At 49.6% G+C, this 24,199-nt stretch overlaps 1 protein-coding gene across 1 annotated transcript; it reads left to right on the top strand.

Annotated features, from left to right (window-relative positions):
• Positions 1–2,068: 2,068 nt before the first annotated feature.
• LOC147749037 (uncharacterized) lies at positions 2,069–23,220 on the top strand. Its single transcript, XM_086929410.1, has 3 exons — positions 2,069–3,851; positions 4,128–4,342; positions 23,110–23,220. The coding sequence occupies exons 1-3, from the start codon at positions 2,069–2,071 to the stop codon at positions 23,218–23,220; spliced, it is 2,109 nt and encodes a 702-aa protein (XP_086785536.1).
• The last annotated feature ends 979 nt before the right edge of the window (positions 23,221–24,199 follow it).

Here is a 24,199-nt window from a genome sequence, read left to right as displayed (position 1 = left end):
GGGCCATAAACTGGAGCCATAAATCGCCCTTCTGCTCAACAGATGACCATGAGGCTTCATACCAGTGCGGTCAGGGATCAGCAAAAGTGAGATAAGACTCCCTCCCAGCAAGCTAGGACCTGGGCTTGCTCAAATAGAATCTGAAACTGCCCTCCCCTGCTCTGAAAGCAACAACAACTAAAAGAGGACTATCGTCTCGATCTCCCTATTTGGCGGCCATCTTGGCCAGGTCTCTCTCTCGCCTTGGCGGCCATCATGGACTAGTCATTCCCACTAGCTGAACACACCCTTAGAGCTGGCCTTCTTAGACTAATCTCTCCTACCACAGACTTTACACAGCTTGGTATCTAAAACTTCGTGTGATCAAGTGTCTGCCTTTTATTACAGTATTATATTTCTACTTGTATTTTATACTTCTTGTGTACCCAGCACCCATTCACTTTTCTCCACACCGGTAGTGCACCGATCGCTACCTCATATTTTACCGGTTGCTTACTAGTGTCATATTTGTCGTTAGTAGCCTTTTGTTTGCACCTATATTGGTTCTATTATATCTTTAGTATTTTATTCATATTTGCATGTTATATTGGTTACAGTATTTCTTCAGTATTTTATTCTTATTTGTATACTGTATATTGTGTAAGCTGCACCAAATTCACTTTTATCCCTATTATGCACTGACTGTTACCCCATCCTGTTCATTCTCGTAAACTGCACCCATTCACTTTCTATTCCTGGATTGCACCAATGCTACTTTCTACGTTCTGGCTATTTCTGGCCACTCACTAATGTCACTTTGAGTCCATTTACCTCATTGCTACTGCACATATCTTGTACATTTTTGCAAGCTGCACCCACTCGTTGATTCCTGGTCCGCACCGATTGCTACCTCTCTTATTTTGACTATTCGGCCACTTACTAGTGACACTTCTGTGCCATGTAACCTACGGCTGACAGTTGTTTTTGCACATATGTAGCCTTAGTGTTCGTCATCACATACCCACCTTTACAGCCTTCCCAACATGGATCTCATCGGCAAGCACACATATAGAATCAACTACCCAACCACTCTCACCAAAAAAGCCGCTAAACGCTTTAAACACAACCTCCTGAGGGCCCACCCTGAAACCCCCTTTGCCGACACCTACTTCTCACCGGTCAATGGAGCCGTGAACATTGATATCATCTTCCACACCTCACGTAGAGCTCAATGGAGAAACGTGTTCCTCACCCTGCTCACCGTCTCCACCACCAGAAAAACCGCTCATGGCCTAACTCTCTCCATTTCGCCATCCCAACTCTTGCCTGGCAGAATCACCATTACTATCTACAATAACGGGATTATCCTAATTCAATCCACAGACAAGAACTTGGAACTACTTGACAACTTGTTCCCCAAGTTCAAGGAGCACCTTTCCAAGCTTCGGTCCTCTATCCATAACTCCTCCATCACTATCATTCATGACGTCACAGCCCCCACCCACAACTTATCTCAGCATCAGAATGGCACGCACCTCACCTCTACCCCCAGCACCCCAGTCAATCACCCACCTGCTGTAACCACCCCACACTCCTCAATCACAGTCACAAATCTCTCCCCCTCATACACTAGCCGCCCCTCTAACACTAACCCCTGGACCCCCACACATACCACTCCCATTCCTCCCTCCCATGACATCACAACTTCCACCCACAACCCATTTTACCTTGATCAGCTCCAGAACGACACGCATAACGACAAGTCCCACCCTCTGTCCCCCCCCCTCTCTGTCTCCACTACCACCCGCTAACTACCCACGCAGAGCGCACCACATCTACTATTATAACCCCCCCTCCCCACGACAGGACCATTTCCAACCCCATCTCCCCCCCCACTCTCAGTCCACACTACCCTTCAGGCTCCCCCATCACCACCATCATACACTCCACTTCCTTCCCGCTCTCTACACCTGCCACCAATTCCCTCCTCTACACCACCAACCTCGTCCGTACTTCAACCACGCCCATCGCCCCCATACCCTCTCCCCTCCCTAACACTAACCCGCACGCCGACTCTGCGGAGCCCGGCATGAACTCCAACCCATCCCCCCACCCGTGCGATAATTACCTGGTCAGCCACTCACCCATGACTTCCACCCCCAGCACTAACACTCATCCCACGCTTGACAAGATGATGTCCTCCCTCCTCCAACTCAAAGAAGACATTCACACCATCAAAGAAGAAATTCACACCATCAAAGAACTTCTCATCACAACCCCTAGAAACACCTCGCCCACTACCACCCCCCCTCTCAACCTGCTCTCCACCCGTCCTTATGCCGCCCCCAAGCTACATCCCCCACACAGGACTGTTATCCGTGCCCACAACCGCAACAACCGCACCCGCCGCCCACACTGGACCTCGATCCCTGCCCACAATCGCAACAACCGCCCCCGTCGTACATGCAACCCTCTTTCGGATCTTGACACTCTCACTCTCCTCCGCTCCTACGACCCAACTCCCCTAAACGACACAACTGCCTCGCATCTGCCCATTCCCACGATACACTCAAATCCCCGTAGACCCGCCACACTAAACAACAGAATCTCCGTCCCGAATAACCTTAGAAAAGTCCCCCTCTCCCTAGTACCCTCTACCTCCCCTGACACACCCCGTCTCAAATGCATTCTCCTAAACTGCAGATCGGCTGCTAGACACTCCCCCGCCATCGCTGATCTCATCCTAAAATTGGACCTTGACCTAATCTTTTTGACTGAAACCTGGCTAACCGAATCTTCTACACCTATAATGGACATTCTGGTTCCCCCCAACTATCACATAATCAGGCTTGACAGGTCTGGGAAGATAGGTGGTGGAATCGCTTGCATATACAGGAACAGCCTTTCTGTTCTGAAAGCCCCCGCACCTTCCCTACCCTCCCCAACTTCCTACGAATACATCTGCCTCGATATCATCAGTGAGGGCAAACCGATATGCTCTCTTCACGGCATCTACCACCCACCCAGAGACAAGCTCACCTTCGCCCAACAAATCATGGACTTGATTTCAACCAATGCCGGACGACAGCTCACCCAAATATACCTTGGAGACTTCAACCTTCACTGGAACGATCACTATGATGCGGTGGTAAATAGTCTTAAAAGCTTTCTCAACGCCCTGGACCTCACACAAATATGCAACAGCCCAACCCACGAGAAAGGTTCCACCCTCGACCTCATCATCGCCAAAGAGGACGCTATTCAACTTGAGTCTATCCAACCCTGTGACTGGTCAGACCACCATATTGTCACATTCCACATCAATGAAAAAGTCAAACTCAACGCGGTTCAAACCTCCAGACCTAAAGTCTGGAAAAGAGACCTGAAAAAACTCAACCCATACTCCTTACCCCCGAACAGCCGCGACCTCCTGCTCCCTCCTACGGGCGCTACAGATGTCCAATCCTTGACTGACCACTATCTCAATACCATATCCTCAATAATTAATGAGGCTGCTCCCATGCAGCTAAAAAGAGTCTCCGCTAAAATCTCCAATCCATGGTACGACGGGAGTCTCAATGAAGATAGACGAGCCATGCGTATGGCAGAGCGCACCTGGAGAACAGCTCCCTCTGCACTGCACCTGAAAACCCTGAAGAAAAAGAGAAACGCCTACTTCAGGAAAATAAAGCGGTCAAAAGCAAACTTCTTCAGCCTCCAGCTCGACCAAACAAAAAACCGTCCAAGAAAACTGTTTGAATTAATCAGAACACAAGCCAAGGATCAACCACAACCTATCAGTACTTTGTGCAAAGCACCCTCTGGTGATGACTTCGCCGCTTTCTTTACCCAAAAAACTGACAACATAAAGAATGATCTCCGCACTGACGTAAGCCTCTACACCACACCTAAATGCATAACACCCACTGAACCAAAAAACAATGCAACATGGTCATCCTTTGACACCTACTCCGAAGAAGAAATAGGCAAACTGCTCAGCACCTTGAAACCATCCAATCACCTCACGGATCCCCTCCCTGCTAACGCTGTCAAAGATCTCACCCCACTGATCCTCCCACTCTGGACTAAAAATATCAACAGTTCGCTCCAAGAAGGTATCATCCCTGACTCCCTCAAAGTTGGTCAAGTCACACCCTTACTAAAGAAACCTACTGCCGACCCATCCGACCTAAACAATTACCGCCCCATTACCAATATTCCCACTCTCGCCAAACTATTGGAAAAATGCGCACAACTACAACTGACTAAACACATTGATCAGTTTGATCTCCTCAACCCTCATCAATCAGGCTTCCGAGCAGGACACAGTACTGAAACTGCTATGACTCACATAATTGACGACGCCCTTCAAATACTAGATCAAAATGATACCTGCCTCCTCATCCTTCTTGATCTCTCCTCAGCATTCGACACGGTTAAACATGAGAACTTACTCGATCTTTTGAACACAAGAATGGGTCTATCTGGAACTGTTCTCAAGTGGTTCACCTCCTTTTTACACAACAGGACGCAGAAATTCAAGAGTAACAACCAGATGTCCGCACCAGTACCTGTTTCGTTAGGCGTCCCCCAAGGATCCTCCCTATCACCAACCTTGTTCAACCTAGTTATGGAACCTCTCACCACCTTGTTACAAGCATCCAATGTACTTTTTCACATGTATGCAGATGACACCCAACTATATCTCAAACTACAATCCCCCAATGACATCTTACTCCTGAACTCAACGCTCAGAAGCACCCAATCTTGGCTTGCCGATAATCATCTCAAACTCAATGCCCTGAAAACAGAATTCCTTCTGATCTCACCTCCCGCAAAGATCTCTACCACTCAAACCTGGCTTAAACAGCTAACTGCACTCAATGTCCAACCCACCATAGTGGATTCAGCAAAATCTCTAGGCATAACCCTCGACTCCAATCTCAACATGCAGCATCAGATCAGCAAGGCTACCAAGGGAGCGAACTACCAAATCAACACCTTGAGGAAACTTAAACCCTTCCTACCTGCCAAAGACTTCCAAACTGCAGTACAAGCGCTAGTAATCCCGCGAATTGAATACGGCAGCACCGCCCTCTGCGGTCTCCCGTTAACCACTACTGCACCCCTAAGAGCTTCTCTAAACGCTGCAGCGAGACTCATCACTGGGTCAAAAAAACACTCACATATCTCCCCTGACCTGAAATCCCTGAACTGGCTGCCTTTTGAAGCCAGAATACATCTGAAAATCGCCTGCATGACACACAAGGCTATACACCTGAGCTCTCCCGGATACCTCACTCAGAAGCTGTCAATCTCTGGCGGCTCTAGAAACACTAGAGGAGAAAACAACCTTCTGCTAAAACCTCGAAGATTCCGGAAAGTAAAAACTTATAAACGCTCCTTTTCGGGAATGGCACCCAGGATCTGGAACTCACTCCCGCCTGAAACCAGGCTCATCTCCTCCATCACAATTTTTAAGAAAGAAGTAAAAGCTATTCTCATGGCCAAATGCACGTGACCTATGAGCTGTAAAGTCTCTTCACCGATCTGTATTATGTTGCTCGAACTCTACGATTATGTTTATTATTTGTATTATTGCTTTACCTGACTTTTTATGCGCACATTTATCTGTACTATGTTGCTCGTACTCTAAGATTATGTGTTTTATTTGTATTATTGGTTCACCTGACTATCTATGCGCACATTTATCTGTAATACTTGCACTATTGATGTACCCGTTCCACTTTGCTCCCCCACGTATAATCTCACTCTACCTGATGACCTGCCACTCACTCTCTTGCTGTTATTCCTTGCATTGTAAAGCGCTCTGATATCTGCAAAGATCTTGTTCGCGCTATATAAAACTTTCAAAATAAATAAAATAAATAAACTGAGAATATAGCAGGTGACAGAAGTACACTAGAACAGTGCCACATTGTTGCCTAACAAATGGTAAAGTATAACTACTAATTCGGTTGCAGTTCTTTGACATTAGCCATGGGTCTTTGTCAAGCAGAGTAAGAATATATCCTCGGATTTCTTCACCAGCCTGTTGCTATCACCTTATCCTCCCCAGCAAGTGTGTGGATTTATTGCTGTAATTTAGTCACAAATCAATCAAAACCACACAGCCCGGGGGAAGAGGGTTAGGGTTTGAAAAATGGATGGGTACGGGGGTTTTTGGGAAAGGTTTTGGGAGACAAGAAAAAAAGCACAGCATAGACAAACAATTGAACATAAACAATTCTTTGGGTACAAACCTATCCATCAATCTTTGAAAGTGCATGCACTACTGCATGCATGTCAGTGAAAAGTTAGTAGTACTTTCGACAACTGTGGAAGAAAGAATGCGACAGTACAGGGCCTGTGTGGAATTATTGATAACGATATTCAACATAAGGTCTCTGTACTAGCCAGATACCCGAGAGCCTTGCTGGTCACTATAAATCCATTCACAACAACACTCAATGGGGTTGGTCTGGAAGGTATAGTAGATAGAAAAGGAGAAATTGCTTTTTTTCTAGGTGTCCCCTCACTCACCAGGGTTGCCCCTTGGTGACATGCTTCATCATTGGGGCCATCCCAGTCCTCTACGGCCTGGGGCGTGCTGCGACTTGCGAATTATGTAGGAGCACTTACAAATGACTATGTGTGGTGCAGATGTGATAGTGGAGTGGACTAAGTGATGTGTTAAGGGATCAATTTAGAAGTAGAGAGAGATCCAAGAAATGCAGTCACAGTCAGAGAAAAAGGCAAGGGATACTGTATCTATGTGGTTGTAGTTGTCCTGTTGGAAGTGGTAAGTAAGTTGCCTGCAGAAAAAAAATCCTCTTATTAGCGGCACTCCTCCATTGCAGCCGACGCTTCGTCCATCGATGTTGGTCACCAGAAGACACCCTGTCCACTGCCTGCCTGATGCTGAATTGTGGCTCGCTACTGTGAAGCCTGACTCCATCCTTTTTTCCCCATTGCAGAGACTGAAACCCGGCCTGTAATTATTCAACGAAAAACAGGAAGTGATATAATATTAAAAACACCACTGATAAATAAATATAAGGTATGTAGGCTGTGGAGTGCAAAAAGTCACAATTTGATTTTCCTAGTAGACAGTACAATATTTTTGAAAGTGCGTACTCTGTCTGAGTCACCTTTTGAAGGATAAATAAGTATGGGCAAATTAATGTAGCGGATCTTTCCCCTCAAGCTAGGTGTACTGTAAACTGTGTTTTAGAACAAAATTAGATCTTCCTAGCAGTGCTCCCACCCAGACCCTTACTAAAGCCAGTCGCAAAAATGTAGAAGACCCCCAATCAAATCTCAAAAAACGAGGCCTAGCAGAAAACTGGTGACAAAACTTACTTTGAAAGTAAAAGTAGGCCGAAGTACCCCTTCCTAATTACCCCTTACCCACCGTGGATTGCATTCAAACCACTTGCAAGCAAAAGTAGCCATAGCCAGCATCGCTCTAAGACTCGAAATCCCCCCCACTCAAACACATGCAATAGAAATACTGCTAACCCTAACGAACCCTAAGTTAAGAATAGTGGCAAAGGCTTTCTTTAACTATGCCAAATCCCCCCTTTCCCACCATGGATTTTCTTCAAATGACTTGCAACCAAAATTACACATTCTCACGAGTGCTCTAAGACCCCAGAACTCAGTTGCAAAAATCTAGAACACCCCGAAACACATGCAATCCTGCTGCTAGGGCTAACCCTAACGAACCCTAAGTTACAAAAAGTGCCAAAAGGCTTTTCCGCGAGGATTTTGTCCCAACCACTTCTACCCGTTATTAGACCTTCCCAGGAATGCCCCAAGACCCGCCAACCCAACCCACCCGCCAAGAAGCATAACACCCCCAAACAGGCCAAAAGCAAAATCTCATACTTGCAATATTTCTCGGCCTTCGGTCCAAACGCGCTGCGTAGCTAGGCCATAAGTCGGGGTTGCCACGACGGATTTCCTGAAAAGCAAATGCAATCAAGATTAGAGTGTCCCAGCAGTGCTCCCAGACCACGAAACTCACCCACAAACAGACGGAACCCCCCCTAAGAGCACCTCAAAGGCAAGCAAGTCATCAAAAACACAAAAAAATTTCCGCCTGGGATTTGGTCCAAAACACTTTTATCCGGTATTAGAGCTTCCCAGCAATGGCCCTAGAGCCGTCAACTCACCTGCAAAGAGGTACAACAACACCCCCACAAGTGCTGAGTCTTTCTTCATTGGGTGTAAACCAGCCCTCTGGTTTGATGGAAATAGGAGTCTGGAGGAGGAGGATAGAGGAGCATGTTCTTCTGAACTTGTGAACCTGAGGAATGCAGACTGCGGCAACTTCAAATCAATTAGCAAACCAGTGAAGACAGTTCTGCTGATGGGCTTGATTTTGTGATTATCTGATTAAAGTTTGAAATATATTAACTGTGCACAACAAAGAAAGACAGACACACAGGAATAAAAGTGAATAAGGACGAAAAAGAAAGTTATTGATTCGTTGTCTCATTTTCAGGGCTCGGTATCACGGTCCAGGAATAAGAATAAGGCTTCGTCATCATACTCTGCGAATTCAGGCAGGGTGAGCTCAGTGTCACCTGACAGAGTAGAAATTCCCTCATCTATGTTGCTGGCCACTTCCTCTTCATCCGGCACGCTTTCTCGTACTCTGAAATCTGGTGGTATGAGGTGCTGATTCATCTTGATCATTGTTAACCTCTCCACATTTTTGGGCGAGAGGCGGCTCCGTTTGGGAGTTACAATGCCACCAGCAGCACTGAAAACCCGTTCAGAAGACACGCTTGCGAGTGGGCAAGACAAGTAGTTTAAAGCCAGGTTGGTGAGCTGTGGCCACCATTCTTTTTTCCCATGCCAATACGCCAATGGGTCAGAATTAACATAGACCTCTGTTGAGTCATTCAGATAGTCCTTCACCATCGACTCAAGGTCCTCATCCAAGGTTCCTCCACTTTGCTTAGCTCTTGCTGTGCCTCTGACCTTTTGAGAACCAAACCCACGCAGAGCTAGCCAATCCTCTTCAGCCTCCAATGTTTCTGTTGTGTCTCGTGCAGATGATCCGGTTGCCGGTGTCTTTAACGGCTGAGAGGTCACTTGTGCCACAGCCACAGGTGCAGAAGTGGATTGTTTTGACTGGGGATGGCCTGCTGATGTACTGCCATTTCCTTCAATTTCCAGCCGTTCTCTTTCAAACCTCTTGGCTGACAAGGCTAGCCAACGTTTGTACTTTGGAACATGTTGATCATCAAAAGGAAAGAATGCTTGGCCTGCCAGCGCCTTTTTGTAGCGTGGATCCAGAATAGTAGCACAAATGTAATGCTCTTCTGAGTGGATCTTTTTAAGACGTTCATCACCTTGTAGGAGCTCTAATAATTTCTCAGCCAGAAGCAAAGAGTCTTGGTTTTTGTCATCTTTTTCAAACACAGAACACACCTCCTTCAGTTGGTCCTCCAGCATGTACAACAATGGGATAGCTTTTCCCAAATTAGAGTCCTCCCTGCTGACTGCACGCGTGAAGAACTCAAAAGGACGAAGCATGCGTGTCAGGCTTTGAACTATGTTCCAATCCGCCGCACCCATCCTCAGCTCCTCTGTACCCTCTGTAAGGAAATATTGATCGAGTTCCGTATACTGCTCATACAGACGCTCAAGCATGTAGAAGGTTGAGTTCCAACGTGTTACCACCTCCTGGATGAGTGCTTTCACTGGCATTTTACGTTGATATAGCAGGCTCCTCAGCTGCTTCCGGGCCTTAAAAGAATGGCTGAAATGGTTGCACATTTTTCGGCAGGTGTCCAATACACTGTACGCTGCACTGCCTTTATTACCCAAGAATTTTTGGACAACCAGGTTTATACAGTGCACGAAACACGGCACTCTGAAATAGTAACCGTCCCTCATGGCCTTAACTATATTGGCGCCATTGTCCGTGGAAACATAACCAACCTGGCGTTTTAGTGGGGACAGCCAGTTAAGGACCTTTGTGTTAAAGACATCCAAAATGTTTTCTGCTGTGTGACGTTTCTCCAAACCAAACATGGCTAGTGTTGCATGTTTCCGAGCACCTTTAAAAACAATGTCCGCGTCAACACCTGCGTTTAGCTTTGCTTTAGCCCCTGAAAAAGAGACCCAGTGTGCAGTGATGCACATGTAATCAGCGCCTGCGCCACTGGTCCACATGTCTGTTGTCAGATGTATAGTGTGAACAGCACTCTTCTGCAAAGCTGCCCCAATCACCTTCAGAACATCTTCATGTAGTGCTGGAACCGCAACTCGGGCAAAATAGAACCGGCTAGGAACCTTCCATTTAGGGCAGAGCGCTGCCACTAATTCTAGAAAACCAACCCCTTCTACAAAAGAAAAAGGGAGAAGGTCCAGAGCTAGCATTTTAGCCAGCTTAGTGTTATACAGACGCGTCAGTGGGTGGTTGCGTTCATATTGCGCTTCTGTAAAAAACATCTTTTTAATGTTGCCCTGGACCAAGGATTTACGGGATGATGATGATATCTTCGACCCAGTTACGCTCGCTGATGAACTTTTCCGCATTGATGTCTCACTCTCTCCCACACTCTTAGTGTGCCTCACATGGGGTGTGCTGCTGACAGGGGTACTGGGTGTAAGTGAAGTGTTTGAATCGTCTTCTTCCTCCTCGTCATCATCAGAAGAAAAATCAACGTTTTCATTACGTGCTATTCCGGCTTGCTTAAACGCCTCTAGGTGCGGAAACCATTGGACAGGGTGCGCTCTCTTAAGATGACCTCTCTGGCCTCCGGTACCATAGTTAGAACCAAGCTTACCACGACCAACTCGAACCTTACAAATGCTACAAATGGCTACGTTTTCAATTTTTGGGCAAACACTAAAGAAGTCCCAAACTGGAGACTTGAAATGTCTTTGGGGGGCCGGAGGAGGCGGCGATACTGGTGGTGGTGGTCCTGCTGCTAATGCCAGATGAAGTGGAGGATGTGGATTGCCGAACTTCAGTACGTTTTGCACTTTCACCACCACGAATTGAGGTCGAGGTGGGTACCTTCTTGCGAGGAAGAAATATGGAAGCGGTAGGTTTTGGTGTACTACTTAACTCCAAATCTAATGATTCCATTTCCATTGCCTCCTCGTCGACATCATCATCACGCTCAGCAGCTTCTCGGGATAGGGTCAAAATGTCTCTTTGCTGCATGCCCGGTGGGGCTGCAGTGACCTTTGTGATGACTGGCTCGTCGTCATCGTGAGAGGCTTCATCACCAGCAGTATCTGTCACTTCTTGTTGAGCCTCATCACACTCCATAGCTATGAGTTTTTCGATGACCTTCCTTTTACGCTTAGGTACCTTTGTCAGATCATGGTGTGCCTCACTCTCAGGCTGCGGTGATGGTACCCAATCGTCATCCAGATCATCAGTAGGAGGTGGGCTTGAAGAAGATGTAGACACCCCCCTTGATCTTTTCCTTGCTGGGGATATGGAAGACAGTGAATGATCATCAGGAGGAGTGGCTTCCAATGATACCTCGGCTTCATTGTCAATTTCCTGATGTGCCCCTACTTCGGGAGGAACAACTATTGTGGGCACTTGTGAACCTCCATGCACCTTTGCTTGCGCATCTCCTTTTGCTGCCTCTCCTTCCACATGTACTTGGGCGTGTACTTGCACATGGTGTTGTTGTTGCGGCTGTGGTTGTTCAACACTTGTCAGATGAGTTACAACAACCTGTGTTGATTCAGGGACATTGCTGCTACTTTCTTGCGATGAGCCAACATCACTGGTCGATGGTGATTGGAGAAGTACACTGACTGCCTCTGAAGCACTCAAGGGCTTTGACTTAAGTTGGCGTGGTGGTGGAGGCACTGAACCCAATGGAGCAGGGGTGCTGCTCCCAGCTTGGTCCCCAGCAGATCCTGCTGCTGCAGGCGTACTTTTTTTTTTGCTCCCAAAAAACGTGGCGGGTGGCACACCAGCCTCCTTGGTAACTTGCTTCTTCTGCTCCTTACTAGCAAATTTCTTGCTAGAGGAGCTACGGAGACCTTTTTTTGGGGCCATCTTCTTCAGAGCAGGTCAGACAGCAGGCCGCAGTTGCACGAATTGTAGAGTTGTCTGAGGCCAGATGTGACGTTGCGTGACGTTATGCTGCACACACACACCGCTGCAGGACTTCTTCCTGGCACTGGTGGTTCTCTTGAGTCTTGTGCACCTAAAAACAATGGAAGACCGAGGAACATCAGTTCAGTTATACAGCACAAAAAAAATCGAAAAACACTGCAAAATCAGCACAATCCCATTCCATCCATGCCCTCCATGATGTTTAAGTTCAAGACAACCCACAGAAAGACTAGGCCCATGCAAGACTCACTACCCCTGGGCATAAATAAAGGTTGAAAAGTAGGCAAAATGGTTGCAGGCCTAACAACAAAGCCTGCATTCAAAATGGCCACTTGCCTGCCAGCACATGGCCAGTGCCTGTAGCTGCACTCAAAATGGCCACCAGCCACATGGCCTGTCCCTCCCATGAACACCCCCAAAAATCGAAAAACACTGCAAAATCAGCACAATCCCATTCCATCCATGCCCTCCATGATGTTTAAGTTCAAGACAGTCCACAGAAAGACTAGGCCCATGCTAGACTCAAATACCCCTGGTGAAAAGGCCACAAGTACAGGCCCAAAAAACGAAAATGACTGAAAAATCAGCACAATCCCAATCCATCCATGCCCTCCATGATGTTTAAATTCAAGACAACCTACAGAAAGACTAGGTCCATGCTAGACTCAAATACCCCTGGTGAAAAGGCCACAAGTACAGGCCCAAAAAACGAAAATGACTGAAAAATCTGCACAATCCCAATCCATCCATGCCCTCCATGATGTTTAAATTCAAGACAACCCACAGAAAGACTAGGCCCATGCAAGACTCACTACCCCTGGGCATAAATAAAGGTTGAAAAGTAGGCAAAATGGTTGCAGGCCTAACAACAAAGCCTGCATTCAAAATGGCCACTTGTCTGCCAGCACATGGCCAGTGCCTGTAGCTGCACTCAAAATGGCCACCAGCCACATGGCCTGTCCCTCCCCATGAACACCCCCAAAAATCGAAAAACACTGCAAAATCAGCACAATCCCATTCCATCCATGCCCTCCATGATGTTTAAGTTCAAGACAGCCCACAGAAAGACTAGGCCCATGCTAGACTCAAATACCCCTGGTGAAAAGGCCACAAGTACAGCCCCAAAAAACGAAAAACACTGCAAAATCAGCACAATCCCATTCCATCCATGCCCTCCATGATGTTTAAATTCAAGACAACCTACAGAAAGACTAGGCCCATGCTAGACTCAAATACCCCTGGTGAAAAGGCCACAAGTACAGGCCCAAAAAACGAAAATGACTGAAAAATCTGCACAATCCCAATCCATCCATGCCCTCCATGATGTTTAAATTCAAGACAACCCACAGAAAGACTAGGCCCATGCAAGACTCACTACCCCTGGGCATAAATAAAGGTTGAAAAGTAGGCAAAATGGTTGCAGGCCTAACAACAAAGCCTGCATTCAAAATGGCCACTTGCCTGCCAGCACATGGCCAGTGCCTGTAGCTGCACTCAAAATGGCCACCAGCCACATGGCCTGTCCCTCCCCATGAACACCCCCAAAAATCGAAAAACACTGCAAAATCAGCACAATCCCATTCCATCCATGCCCTCCTTGATGTTTAAGTTCAAGACAGCCCACAGAAAGACTAGGCCCATGCTAGACTCAAATACCCCTGGTGAAAAGGCCACAAGTACAGGCCCAAAAAACGAAAATCACTGAAAAATCAGCACAATCCCAATCCATCCATGGCCTCCATGATGTTTAAGTTCAAGACAACCCACAGAAAGACTCAGTCCACCCACCACTGAGTACCCCTGGGCAAAAGGCCCCAAAACAGCCCAAAAATCGAAAATTCCAAAATTTTAGTTGCAGCAACTGTAATGCCCCAATCAAACTTACTTGTAAAATTTCTAATCCAACAGTGATCCAAAGAAAGTCAAAAAGGCCTCAAATCCAAATATCCAGCAGCATCCACAACAAGCATTTACAATGCAATGGTTTTGCCTTTGTTAAAGTTAGAGCAATTAGCATTGCTCTTGACATTATTTTTATTTATGTTTTTTTTAACATAAATAAATGGCATTGTCATTTACAATGCCACTAGCTTTATCTCTCGCAAATGACACACACAAACACACACAGAGCCACCCCACACACACCCCCACACAGAGCCCCCCACACACAGCCACACAGAGCCCCCCACACACACAGCCACACAGAGCCCCCCACACACACAGCCACACAGAGCCCCCCACACACACAGCCACACAGAGCCGCCCACACACACAGCCACACAAAGCTTCCTACACACACAGCCACACAGAGCCCTCCACACACACCCACACAGCACAAGCAGGCAACAGGGGCACACGGAGGCACAAGCAGGCAACAGGGGCACACAGAGGCACAAGCAGACAACAGGGGCACACAGAGGCACAAGCAGGCAACAGGGGCACACGGAGGCACAAGCAGGCAACAGGGGCACACGGAACAGGGGCACGAAAACGGAGGCACAAGCAGGCAACAGGGGCACGAAAACGGAGGCACAAGCAGGCAACAGGGGCACACGGAGGCACAAGCAGGCAACAGGGGCACACGGAGGCACAAGCAGGCAACAGGGGCACACGGAGGCACAAGCAGGCAACAGGGGCACACGGAGGCACAAGCAGGCAACAGGGGCACACGGAGGCACAAGCAGGCAACAGGGGCACACGGAAGCACAAGCAGGCAACAGGGGCACGAAAACAGGCACAAGCAGGCAACAGGGGCACAAAAACAGGCACAAGCAGGCAACAGGGGCACGAAAACTGAGGCACAAGCAGGCAACAGGGGCACAAGGAGGCACCAGCAGGCAACAGGGGCACACGGAGGCACAAGCAGGCAACAGGGGCACACGGAGGCACAAGCAGGCAACAGGGGCACACGGAGGCACAAGCAGGCAACAGGGGCACACAGAGGCACAAGCAGGCAACATGGGCACACGGAGGCACAAGCAGGCAACAGGGTCATGAAAACAAGCACAAGCAGGCAAAAGGGTCACAAGCATGAATTGTAATTTAGACAGGGCTGAAGTGGAGAACGGTCAGTAGGGAAGTAGTGCGGTTGGTGCAGTGGTACCAGGCCGAAAGGTGAGAGGGGCTGTCTGCACCCCAGTTTGGACAGTTTCCACTACCTAACAGGGATTGGTGGGAGGGGGGGCGTACATCTTGCTTGGTTTAGGGCTGTTACTTCGGGGACGCAGTGCACGCTCCTGCCTGCTGCCGCCGGGACACGACAACAGGCAGGGAGAGGACAGGCTGGGAGAGGGCAGGGAGGAGACAGGCTGGGAGAGGGCAGGCTGGGAGAGGGAGGGGACAAGCTGGGAGAGGGCAGGCTGGGAGAGGGCAGGGAGGGGACAGGCTGGGAGAGGGCAGGTTGGGAGAGGGCAGGCTGGAAGTGGACAGGCTGGGAGAGGACAGGCTGGAAGTGGACAGGCTGGGAAAGGACAGGCTGGGAAAGGGCAGGGAGAGAACAGGCTGGGAGTGGGCAGGCCGGGAGAGGACAGGCTGCGAGAGGATAGGCTGCGAGAGGACAGACTGCGAGAGGACAGGCTGCGAGAGGACAGGCTGTGAGAGGACAGGCTGGGAGAGGGCAGGCTGGGAGAGGGCAGGCTGGGAGAGGGCAGGCTGGAAGTGGACAGGCTGGGAGAGGACAGGCTGGGAAAGGGCAGGCTGGAAGTGGACAGGCTGGGAAAGGACAGGCTGGGAAAGGGCAGGGAGGGGACAGGCTAGGAGAGAACAGGCTGGGAGTGGGCAGGCCAGGAGAGGACAGGCTGCGAGAGGACAGGCTGCGAGAGGGCAGGCTGCGAGAGGGCAGGCTGCGAGAGGGCAGGCTGCGAGAGGGCAGGCTGCGAGAGGGCAGGCTGGGAGAGGGCAGGCTGGGAGAGGGCAGGCTGGGAGAGGGCAGGCTGGGAGAGGGCAGCAAACAGCTGGCCTGGGAAAACAGCACAGGGATCCTTGAAACCAACGCCAGTACTTCATAACTGTAACCAGTCCCTATAAGACCAGGGAAGCAGTGCTTGGATCCCTGAAACCAGAGGCAATTCTCTGTGTCTGAAGCCTGTCCGGTAGCTCTAAAAAATATATCCTTCCATTTTTTCCATTATTGGATCCCACATTTACTCCTGTATGGATTGTTTGGAACTGTAGTCGCATACCGCCTATAACCCACGTACTGTAGATCACCTGCTTGTAATCCTTCCTAGGTTGTATCTGTAATGTGCTCATACAACTGTTTGGGGACTGTTTTCTTGTAAAGTGCTCTGATACCTCCAGGCCATGTCCACACTATATAAAATCAATGCCAACATTCGCAATGGCCGTAGGAAAGTTCTCAATCTACTGTGGTTGTTGCCTGCCTCAAAAAGTAACTTATAAAAAGGTAAGTTACATCTTTCATTTTTCCAAATTTAAAACTACAAAAAGCGTGTATATAAACTGTCTTTTAAAAATGAAATGTTTATTTCATGCTCACTCCCCCCGCCCCTTTAAAAACGCTCACCTCACGACTGTGTTTACATTAAACAAATAAATACTCCCACTTCAACCCCTCATTAGGAGCCACGGGGTGCATGGTGTCTGAGTGGCCGGTCAGTGGTGAGGCAGGGAATTTCTGCTGTACAAAGGGTCACCGCAGCCACTTACACCGCAGGTATCTTGTTGAGCAGGTGAATCGTAGTGGTAACAATTGCACTTTTGCCTGCCTCCGCTAACGTTTGTAAATTGAGCGAGTGACATCAATAGACCCTCCGAAAGACATCGCGCTACACGAGTGTTGCCAGCTGCCGGCGTACCTTCCCCAATGACCCTGTGCAGATGAAAGCCCCATCACCTAACTCACATCTACACTTACCTTCGCTCAGCTGCAGAGCAAACAGTCCGCTTCAAAAAGTAACGCTCGGGTGACCTGTGCTGCTGGCAAGTACTTCCGGCGGGTTAGACGGGACAGTCCTGTGCATAAAAGATTCCAACACCTCCCTGGGTTAGTGCACGTACTCTCTTGTGACGTTACTTAGAGTCTCCCTGCCGGGATCGCGATCCTACACATACAAAACACCCTATTTAGTGACGTAACGTCTCTCCTGCCTCCTCGCGCTCACCCTGCCGCTTCCCAAACGGCAGAGCAGCAAGTTGCCAGTTAACATTCTCAGGAGGGGGGGGGGATCCATCGGCTGCACCCGTGAGTACGAAATAGATTGTACATTTGTATACTTATGAACACAGGCCATCCCTGGGCTACCCAGTCTCCTCTCACCCGTCATAGCCGAATGAAGGACTTCTTTGCTATACATTGCCCAAACTATCTAGCTACCTACAATGACAATTGCCTAAGCCAGGAAACTCAAAATCAACTGCTTTTGAATAGTACATGGAGCGATATTGGCAGGCTCTGGGACACCTCAGGCCTCTCTCCGCAAAGGACCTTATTCGCCCCTCTCTACCCGGACGCAGTCCAGAGCAGCAGCGAGGGAAATCCAAAAAGTGTTTGACAGGAGGAGAAGGAAGTTTGCCGGCGTGGCCCCCCGCTCACCTTAGAGAAGCCTCCCAGGGTAGTGACCCGGGTCTAGAGAGCATGCAGGTCCAGCTCCCTGCCCGCCACAGCCGGCAGCTTTCAAAACCGGGACCTGTGCACAAAGAGATTGTTAGAGAGATCCGACAGATTAGGCCGGCGATACCGGACCCCTGGCAAAGCTACCCCTCCACCACCCCCGTGTCTTATAGGTTTATGGCTAAATGGGTCTTCTCACCCTCTGCTGTGGTGGAACTGCCTCAGCTCGTCCAGGAAAGCTTGCCCTTTCCTCCGCTGGTACTCTTGAGGTTTCCCAGTCGAGTTTGCCATCCTTTTTGGTTTGGGGGATTTTAAAAACAATATCTATTTTTCCCCCTTTATATTAATGTTTTTAATCCTCTCTCGCCGTGTTAGGGAACCCGAGTCCCCATCGTCGTCTTCGGGACAGAAGGGTCCGGAGAGTGGTCTCTTTTCAAAGAAAAGATGGGATTTAAAGAGGGGGGTGATAGCAGGGCCGTCGGCGGGCTGAACTGGGGGGGGGTCTGGGATCTTCAGCAGGGCCAACGGAAACACGGACCCGGCTGCCCCGCGCCCCACTCCATGCCTCTGACCAGCTTCGGCAACGTCGGCGGGCTGAACTGGGGGGGTCTGGGATCTTCAGCAGGGCCAACGGAAACACGGACCCGGCTGCCCCGCGCCCCACTCCATGCCTCTGACCAGCTTCGGCAACGTCGGCGGGCTGAACTGGGGGGGGTCTGGGATCTTCAGCAGGGCCAACGGAAACACGGACCCGGCTGCCCCGCGCCCCACTCCATGCCTCTGACCAGCTTCGGCAACGTCGGCGGGCTGAACTGGGGGGGTCTGGGATCTTCAGCAGGGCCAACGGAAACACGGACCCGGCTGCCCCGCGCCCCACTCCATGCCTCTCACCAGCTTCGGCAAGAGAGATCCAGTGTTTATTTCCAGGTTTATTTGATTTTTAAGGGGTTTTTCTGTCGGTTCTTTCGGGAGACATCCAGGGGAGGTGTATGTGTGTATGTATTGCACGGACACCGCAGCCACCTCCACGGGCGCACTTACCACATTCGATCACACACCGGCCGCTCGCGCCCGCTTACAGGACGCACTCGCGCTCTGCACACACTCACACACACAAAAAGAGCCCGGGATATGAACGCCATCTTGAAGAGAACGACCTCACGACCTCACTGCTGTACCCAGTTGTCTCTGTGGTTTTCAATAATAATGTCGGCGCATGGGTTAAAATTGAGGCTACGGGAGTTCGAGGCAGTCACGTTTTGCACGCCTCCTAGCCGACTGTGTTCAAGCAGGGAAATGTCATAACAAGGAAGGAGCTTTGGAGAGCAAACACCAACACTGACTCATGGAACGGACACACGGAGAGGGGGCGGGGGGGTGCGGGGGCGGGAACGGATACACGGGTAGCGGGAGGGAGCCTCCCCTAGTCCCAGCAAACAAAGCACTCACCTGGACTTCGTTCCGGGGCCGAGGCGGGACTTGCTCTTTCCCCGGGGCTCCTCCTTCGCTCGGGAGCCTCGCAGAAGTGCCGGCAATGCCGGACCAGACACGGGGGCGTTCCCGGCGTCCCGTGACGTCGGCAAAAGCCAAAGAATGTCGGGAACGCCCCCGTGTCTGGTCCGGCATTGACGGACAGGCCCCTCGTCCAATGGCAAGGCTCCGTTTACGGAGCCAGCCAATCAAGGACGAGGGCCGAACAAAAGCCACACTACAGTTCTCAACAGGATTTCGCCTGCGCGGAAAAGCTGCGCAGAGCGCAGCTTCCGCTAGGCAAAACCTAAAAAGTAATCCTTCCAGCTCCAGATCCAAATGAAAAGTGACCAGGAGATGGACAAAGCACTGGGAGGAGCCTGCTGAACAGGAACAGGAAGTTGAAGACTGTGGGGCACTTCCTTCCTCCCACCCCCCTCCCCAAAATGGACTCCTCGCTAAAAAAGTGCAGGCAAATGTCAACCTAAGGAGTTATTCAGATAAAAATCATAATTTCAAGAAGGTTTATGCTGCTTGCTGGTGGATTTCTTGTGCAGAATTGCAAATTTTATATTTTCGCTTGTGCGAGATTCTTGCTGCTCGCCGCATCTCAAATCTCGCAATTGCGAAGTACCGCGAGACGTGATCTCGCCGTACTCGCGTTGACAAACTATCGCTGGCAAGCCGCGATGACGTAATCGCGCTCGCCAATTCCCGCGGGATCACGCAGCAAGATCCAAAATGGCGCAGCACTCGCAAACTATCGAGAAAAACAACCCGGCAAACGATGATAAACGCCGCGCGCCGCAAAAATTGTATCACCAACGCCGCGCGCCGCAAAAAAAATCCGCTGCGTGCGAATTTGCGGATTTTGCGGGAAATTCGCAAATCTCGCGGATTGCGGATTTCCCGAAAATCCGCAAAATCCGCGAGCGTAACGGATTTTCCGCCCATGCTTAATCACCGGGAGAGCCGGACAGAGGGTGCGAAGCGCACAGAACTATCAATTACGCATTTTTTTAAGAACTCTTGATTGCTAACAGTATTGTGGATAATTTTTGTCGTTATTTGGTCTTGTGCTAAGCCTGATATAAAAGATAACTATTTTTGGATATATTCCTAGTGGAGTTTCCATTTGTGATAGTCACTTAGTTACTGTATGTGGTTACAAATGCTTAACCTGCAAACGTCTCTGAGATAAGCCTTGACTGCTCGCGCCAAGCTACCTCGAGGGTGAGCAGGGGTTATTTTGGGAGACTACCTACTTATCCTGACTAGAGGAGAGGGTCCCTGCTTGTCACAAGTACCTACCTGGGCCAACCAGAGACCCCCAAATCTAACCAGGCTTCTTTTTGTGGTCTCTGCCTGCCAATGCACTTGCGCATTGCTGGCAGAGATTATAGTAAGGGCAAAAGAACAGTCTACCACCGGCGGATTAGCCACAGTTCATGTGATCTATGGGCCTGCACAAACCAGCCATGTCACACCACCATTTGTCTGTGCCTCACATCAGACTTCAAAGGCTGCTGCTCCCTCCCCCCAATCACACTTCAAAGGCTGCCGCGCCCCGCCCCCCACATGCACATCGCACACCAGCACTCTCCTACTTCCCATTCATGCGCTCTGCAGGTCACCATTTGCCAGCATTCGGCCCCTAGCACTTTCATTTTTTTCTCTTTTGCTCTGTTTATCGTGTCCATCGCTATCCCTCACTGTTTCCATTCCTTATCTTCCCTTTTCTGGTGATCGTACTCTCTTCCATTTTGAGTCTGTCTTTCTCTATTCTCTTTCAGTAATTTAATGAAATATTCAGAGCAACGTCCTACCCCTCAAAGCGTCTCTTCAACGCCACTCAAACCCCCAGCTCATTCACCTGGGCTATGTGTTTCTTGAGAATGACCTTCGAGTGAAAATGTGCAGTTCAATAAAGCAACATTCGTCATGCTCACGACCCAGACTGAAGACCACTGAAAGGCTGCGCTTATCAACCAACTGTAACGATGTTAGGTCAGATCGTGGGTTTGCTCAATCTCCTTTTGCTCACACCGTCATCCCCTACAAGACCCCCGCTTGCCACCCATTCTCTCAGTAGGGCAGTCGCACAAGGGCGCATCATCCCCTCTTCCCACCCCTCTGCTCCTGTACCCTTTTCTTTGTTTCATTGCAGCAGTGGCACGTTCTCGTGTTTTTTTTCTTTTAGGCAACATCTCCCTTCCCTCCCCGAGGACCCTTCGAGTCTCTTGAACTAACAGCCAATCAGCCCCTTCCATTTGTACTTCTAATGGCCCTCCTCTCTTAGCCCTTTTAACTGAACCAACAAGTCCTTTGTGAGCCAGACACAAGAGTCCTATTCTTACTTTCTTCCCAGCAATATTCTGCCTACTAGGTGTTAGTTTGAGAAAAGCCTACAATTACCTTCTTTTAAACCTTTTTTTTTCCACAGACTGCGTGCTGGAAATGTTATGCAGCAGAATGAACTTGCTTGATTGCAAAGTCTTCTAACTGTAGAACCTAATGTGTGTTTTCACCTCCCATCAGTCCTTGATCAGGACACAGGGCTGCGACCATGCGATGTGTTTATCTTATTCACAAATGGCCGCTTGAGGCCAAAGTATGCACACCCTCCTTCATTAATGGGTTCTGTTACACAGCCTGTAAAACGCGGCAAACAATGCCAGTGGGAAGGAATGCAGTTGAGTCAGGAAACTATGTTCCACATGTGGTTTTGGTGTTCTGAAAATACAGCCTTAGTAGGAGTGCTAATTATTAGTTTATAAGTTGCGACGAGCTTCATGGTGGAGAAAGTGTATGCATGTTTTCAATGAAAAGACGAACTATATATTTTGAAATGCAAATATGCTCTCTGGATTGTTGACCTCGTAGGAAATACTTTACATAGAAATGCACTGCAATTACATATTTGGATACGAAAAGGACGCATTTATAGAAAATAAGTAACGTTCTTAACTGGAGTGGACCTAAAGTATCGGGGTCCTTTTGTCCGTTTTTTTTCTTGTAGGCAATATCTCCCTCCCCTCCCCGAGGATCCTTCGAGTCCCCCAACTCCACACTATAACTACAACTCCACCCTCCTACTCCACCCTCCAACTCCACCCTCCAACTCCACCCTCCAACTCCCAACTCCACCCTCCAGCTCCACCATCCAACTCCACCCTCCATCTCTCGGGGGCACCGCCACATCACTCGGGGGCCCGACACATCACTCGGGGACCCGACACATCACTCTGGGCACCATCACAACACTCGGGGCACCACCACATCACTCGGGGGCACCATCCCATCACTCGGGGGCACCATCCCATCACTCGGGGGCACCATCCCATCACTCGGGGGCACCACCACATCACTCGGGGGCACCGCCACATCACTCGGGGGCACCACCACATCACTCGGGGGCACCACCACATCACTCGGGAACACCACCACATCACTCGGGGGGCACCACCTCATCACTCGGGGGGCACCACCTCATCACTCGGGGCACCACCTCATCACTCGAGGGCACCACCTCAACACTCGGGGGCACCACCACATCACTCGGGGCACCACCACATCACTCGGGGGCACCACCACATCACTCGGGAGCACCACCACATCACTCGGGAGCACCACCACATCACTCAACCCAACCACCACATCACTCAGCCCAACCACCACATCACTCAGCACCACAACAGGACTGTCCTTGCTTGCTACCAACAAGCATTGCCTTAGCCAATAGGACTCGCATTAGGAAAGTGTAAGCTATTGGGTTTGTGAATAACAATGCTATTAATTTATATATTTTCAAAGCCAACACACATTAAAAAAATTTCATTTAAAATACCAATAGGTCACATTTTCCTAATGCGAGACCTATTGCATTGCAAATGCTTGTTTTCTATGAAGTTATTTCTCCCGCCGGTGATATTTAAGATGGACCCAGTATTGTTTGCCTGCCATACTCTTGCTCTTTCAGGAATTTCACGATGTCTTCGCGGTCAAGTCAGACAGGAAGACTGCCTCAAAGCCAGCCAGGGGGAGCTTGCCAAGTGCTGCTTCGCCTGAATGTGAAAAGGTGCCTAGTTAATCCTCCTGTTCGAACACTCCCTACTTTTGGCATGAAAATTATAATGGTAATCCTCCTCAAAACGGAAATCTAGGACTATGGTGGAGGTTAGAAACTGCAGGTCCCTAACCTTGCTAGAAAAGAGAACTACAGTAACACCAGTCATAACAGCTGAGGTCTTTTTACCACTGGCAATGGGCAGCTTGAAGGGAAGTCATCTACTGCTGTGAGGCAGACTCCTCGTCTCTAAACCATGAATAGCTATTATGCTGACCCCACCACCTAATACCCAACTTGTAGGAGACATTTCTCCACACAATGGTAGCGGCTGCAAAGGAGCTGGGTGCTGCTGCCTATTGTGCAAGATGGATGAAAGGTCAGATTTCACCTAATACTCCACCAATGGTGCCCTGGCGTGTTCCACTCTAGCTTAGCTATCAATCAATCAATCAATCACGGCATTTGTTAAGCGCGCTACTTACCCGGGAGGGTCTCAAGGCGCTGGGGGAGGGGTAAGTTACTGCTCGAACAGCCAGGGCTTGAGCTGCTTCCTGAAGGAGAGATGGTCTTGGGTTCGCCGAAGGTGGGTGGGGAGGGAGTTCCAAGTCTTGGCTGCCAGGTAGGAGAAGGATCTTCCTCCGGCGGTGGCTCTGCGGATGTGATGTGGCGAGGGCGTGGCTGGTCGATCGTAGCTGGCGGGTGGGCGTGTAGAAGGTCATGCGGTCGTTGAGGTACTTGGGGCCCAGGTTGTGGAGAGCCTTGTGTGCGTGGGTGAGGAGTCTGAACGTGATTCTCTTGCTGACGGGGAGCCAGTGCAGATCTTTCAGGTGTCCGGAGATGTGGCTGTGTCGGGGGATGTCGAGGATGAGTCGTGCGGAGGCGTTCTGGATGCGTTGGAGTCTTTTTTCAAGTTTGGCTGTGGTTCCGGCGTAGAGGGTGTTCCCGTAGTCTAGTCGGCTGGTGACGAGTGCCTGGGTGACGGTCTTCCTGGTTTCCTTGG

The sequence above is a fragment of the Lissotriton vulgaris genome, chromosome 1_1 (assembly GCF_964263255.1).
Source record: "Lissotriton vulgaris chromosome 1_1, aLisVul1.2, whole genome shotgun sequence".
NCBI classification, from domain to species: domain Eukaryota; kingdom Metazoa; phylum Chordata; class Amphibia; order Caudata; family Salamandridae; genus Lissotriton; species Lissotriton vulgaris.
The sequence above is the reverse complement of the archived record's forward strand: the minus strand, read 5'-3'. Positions and strand labels throughout refer to the sequence as shown.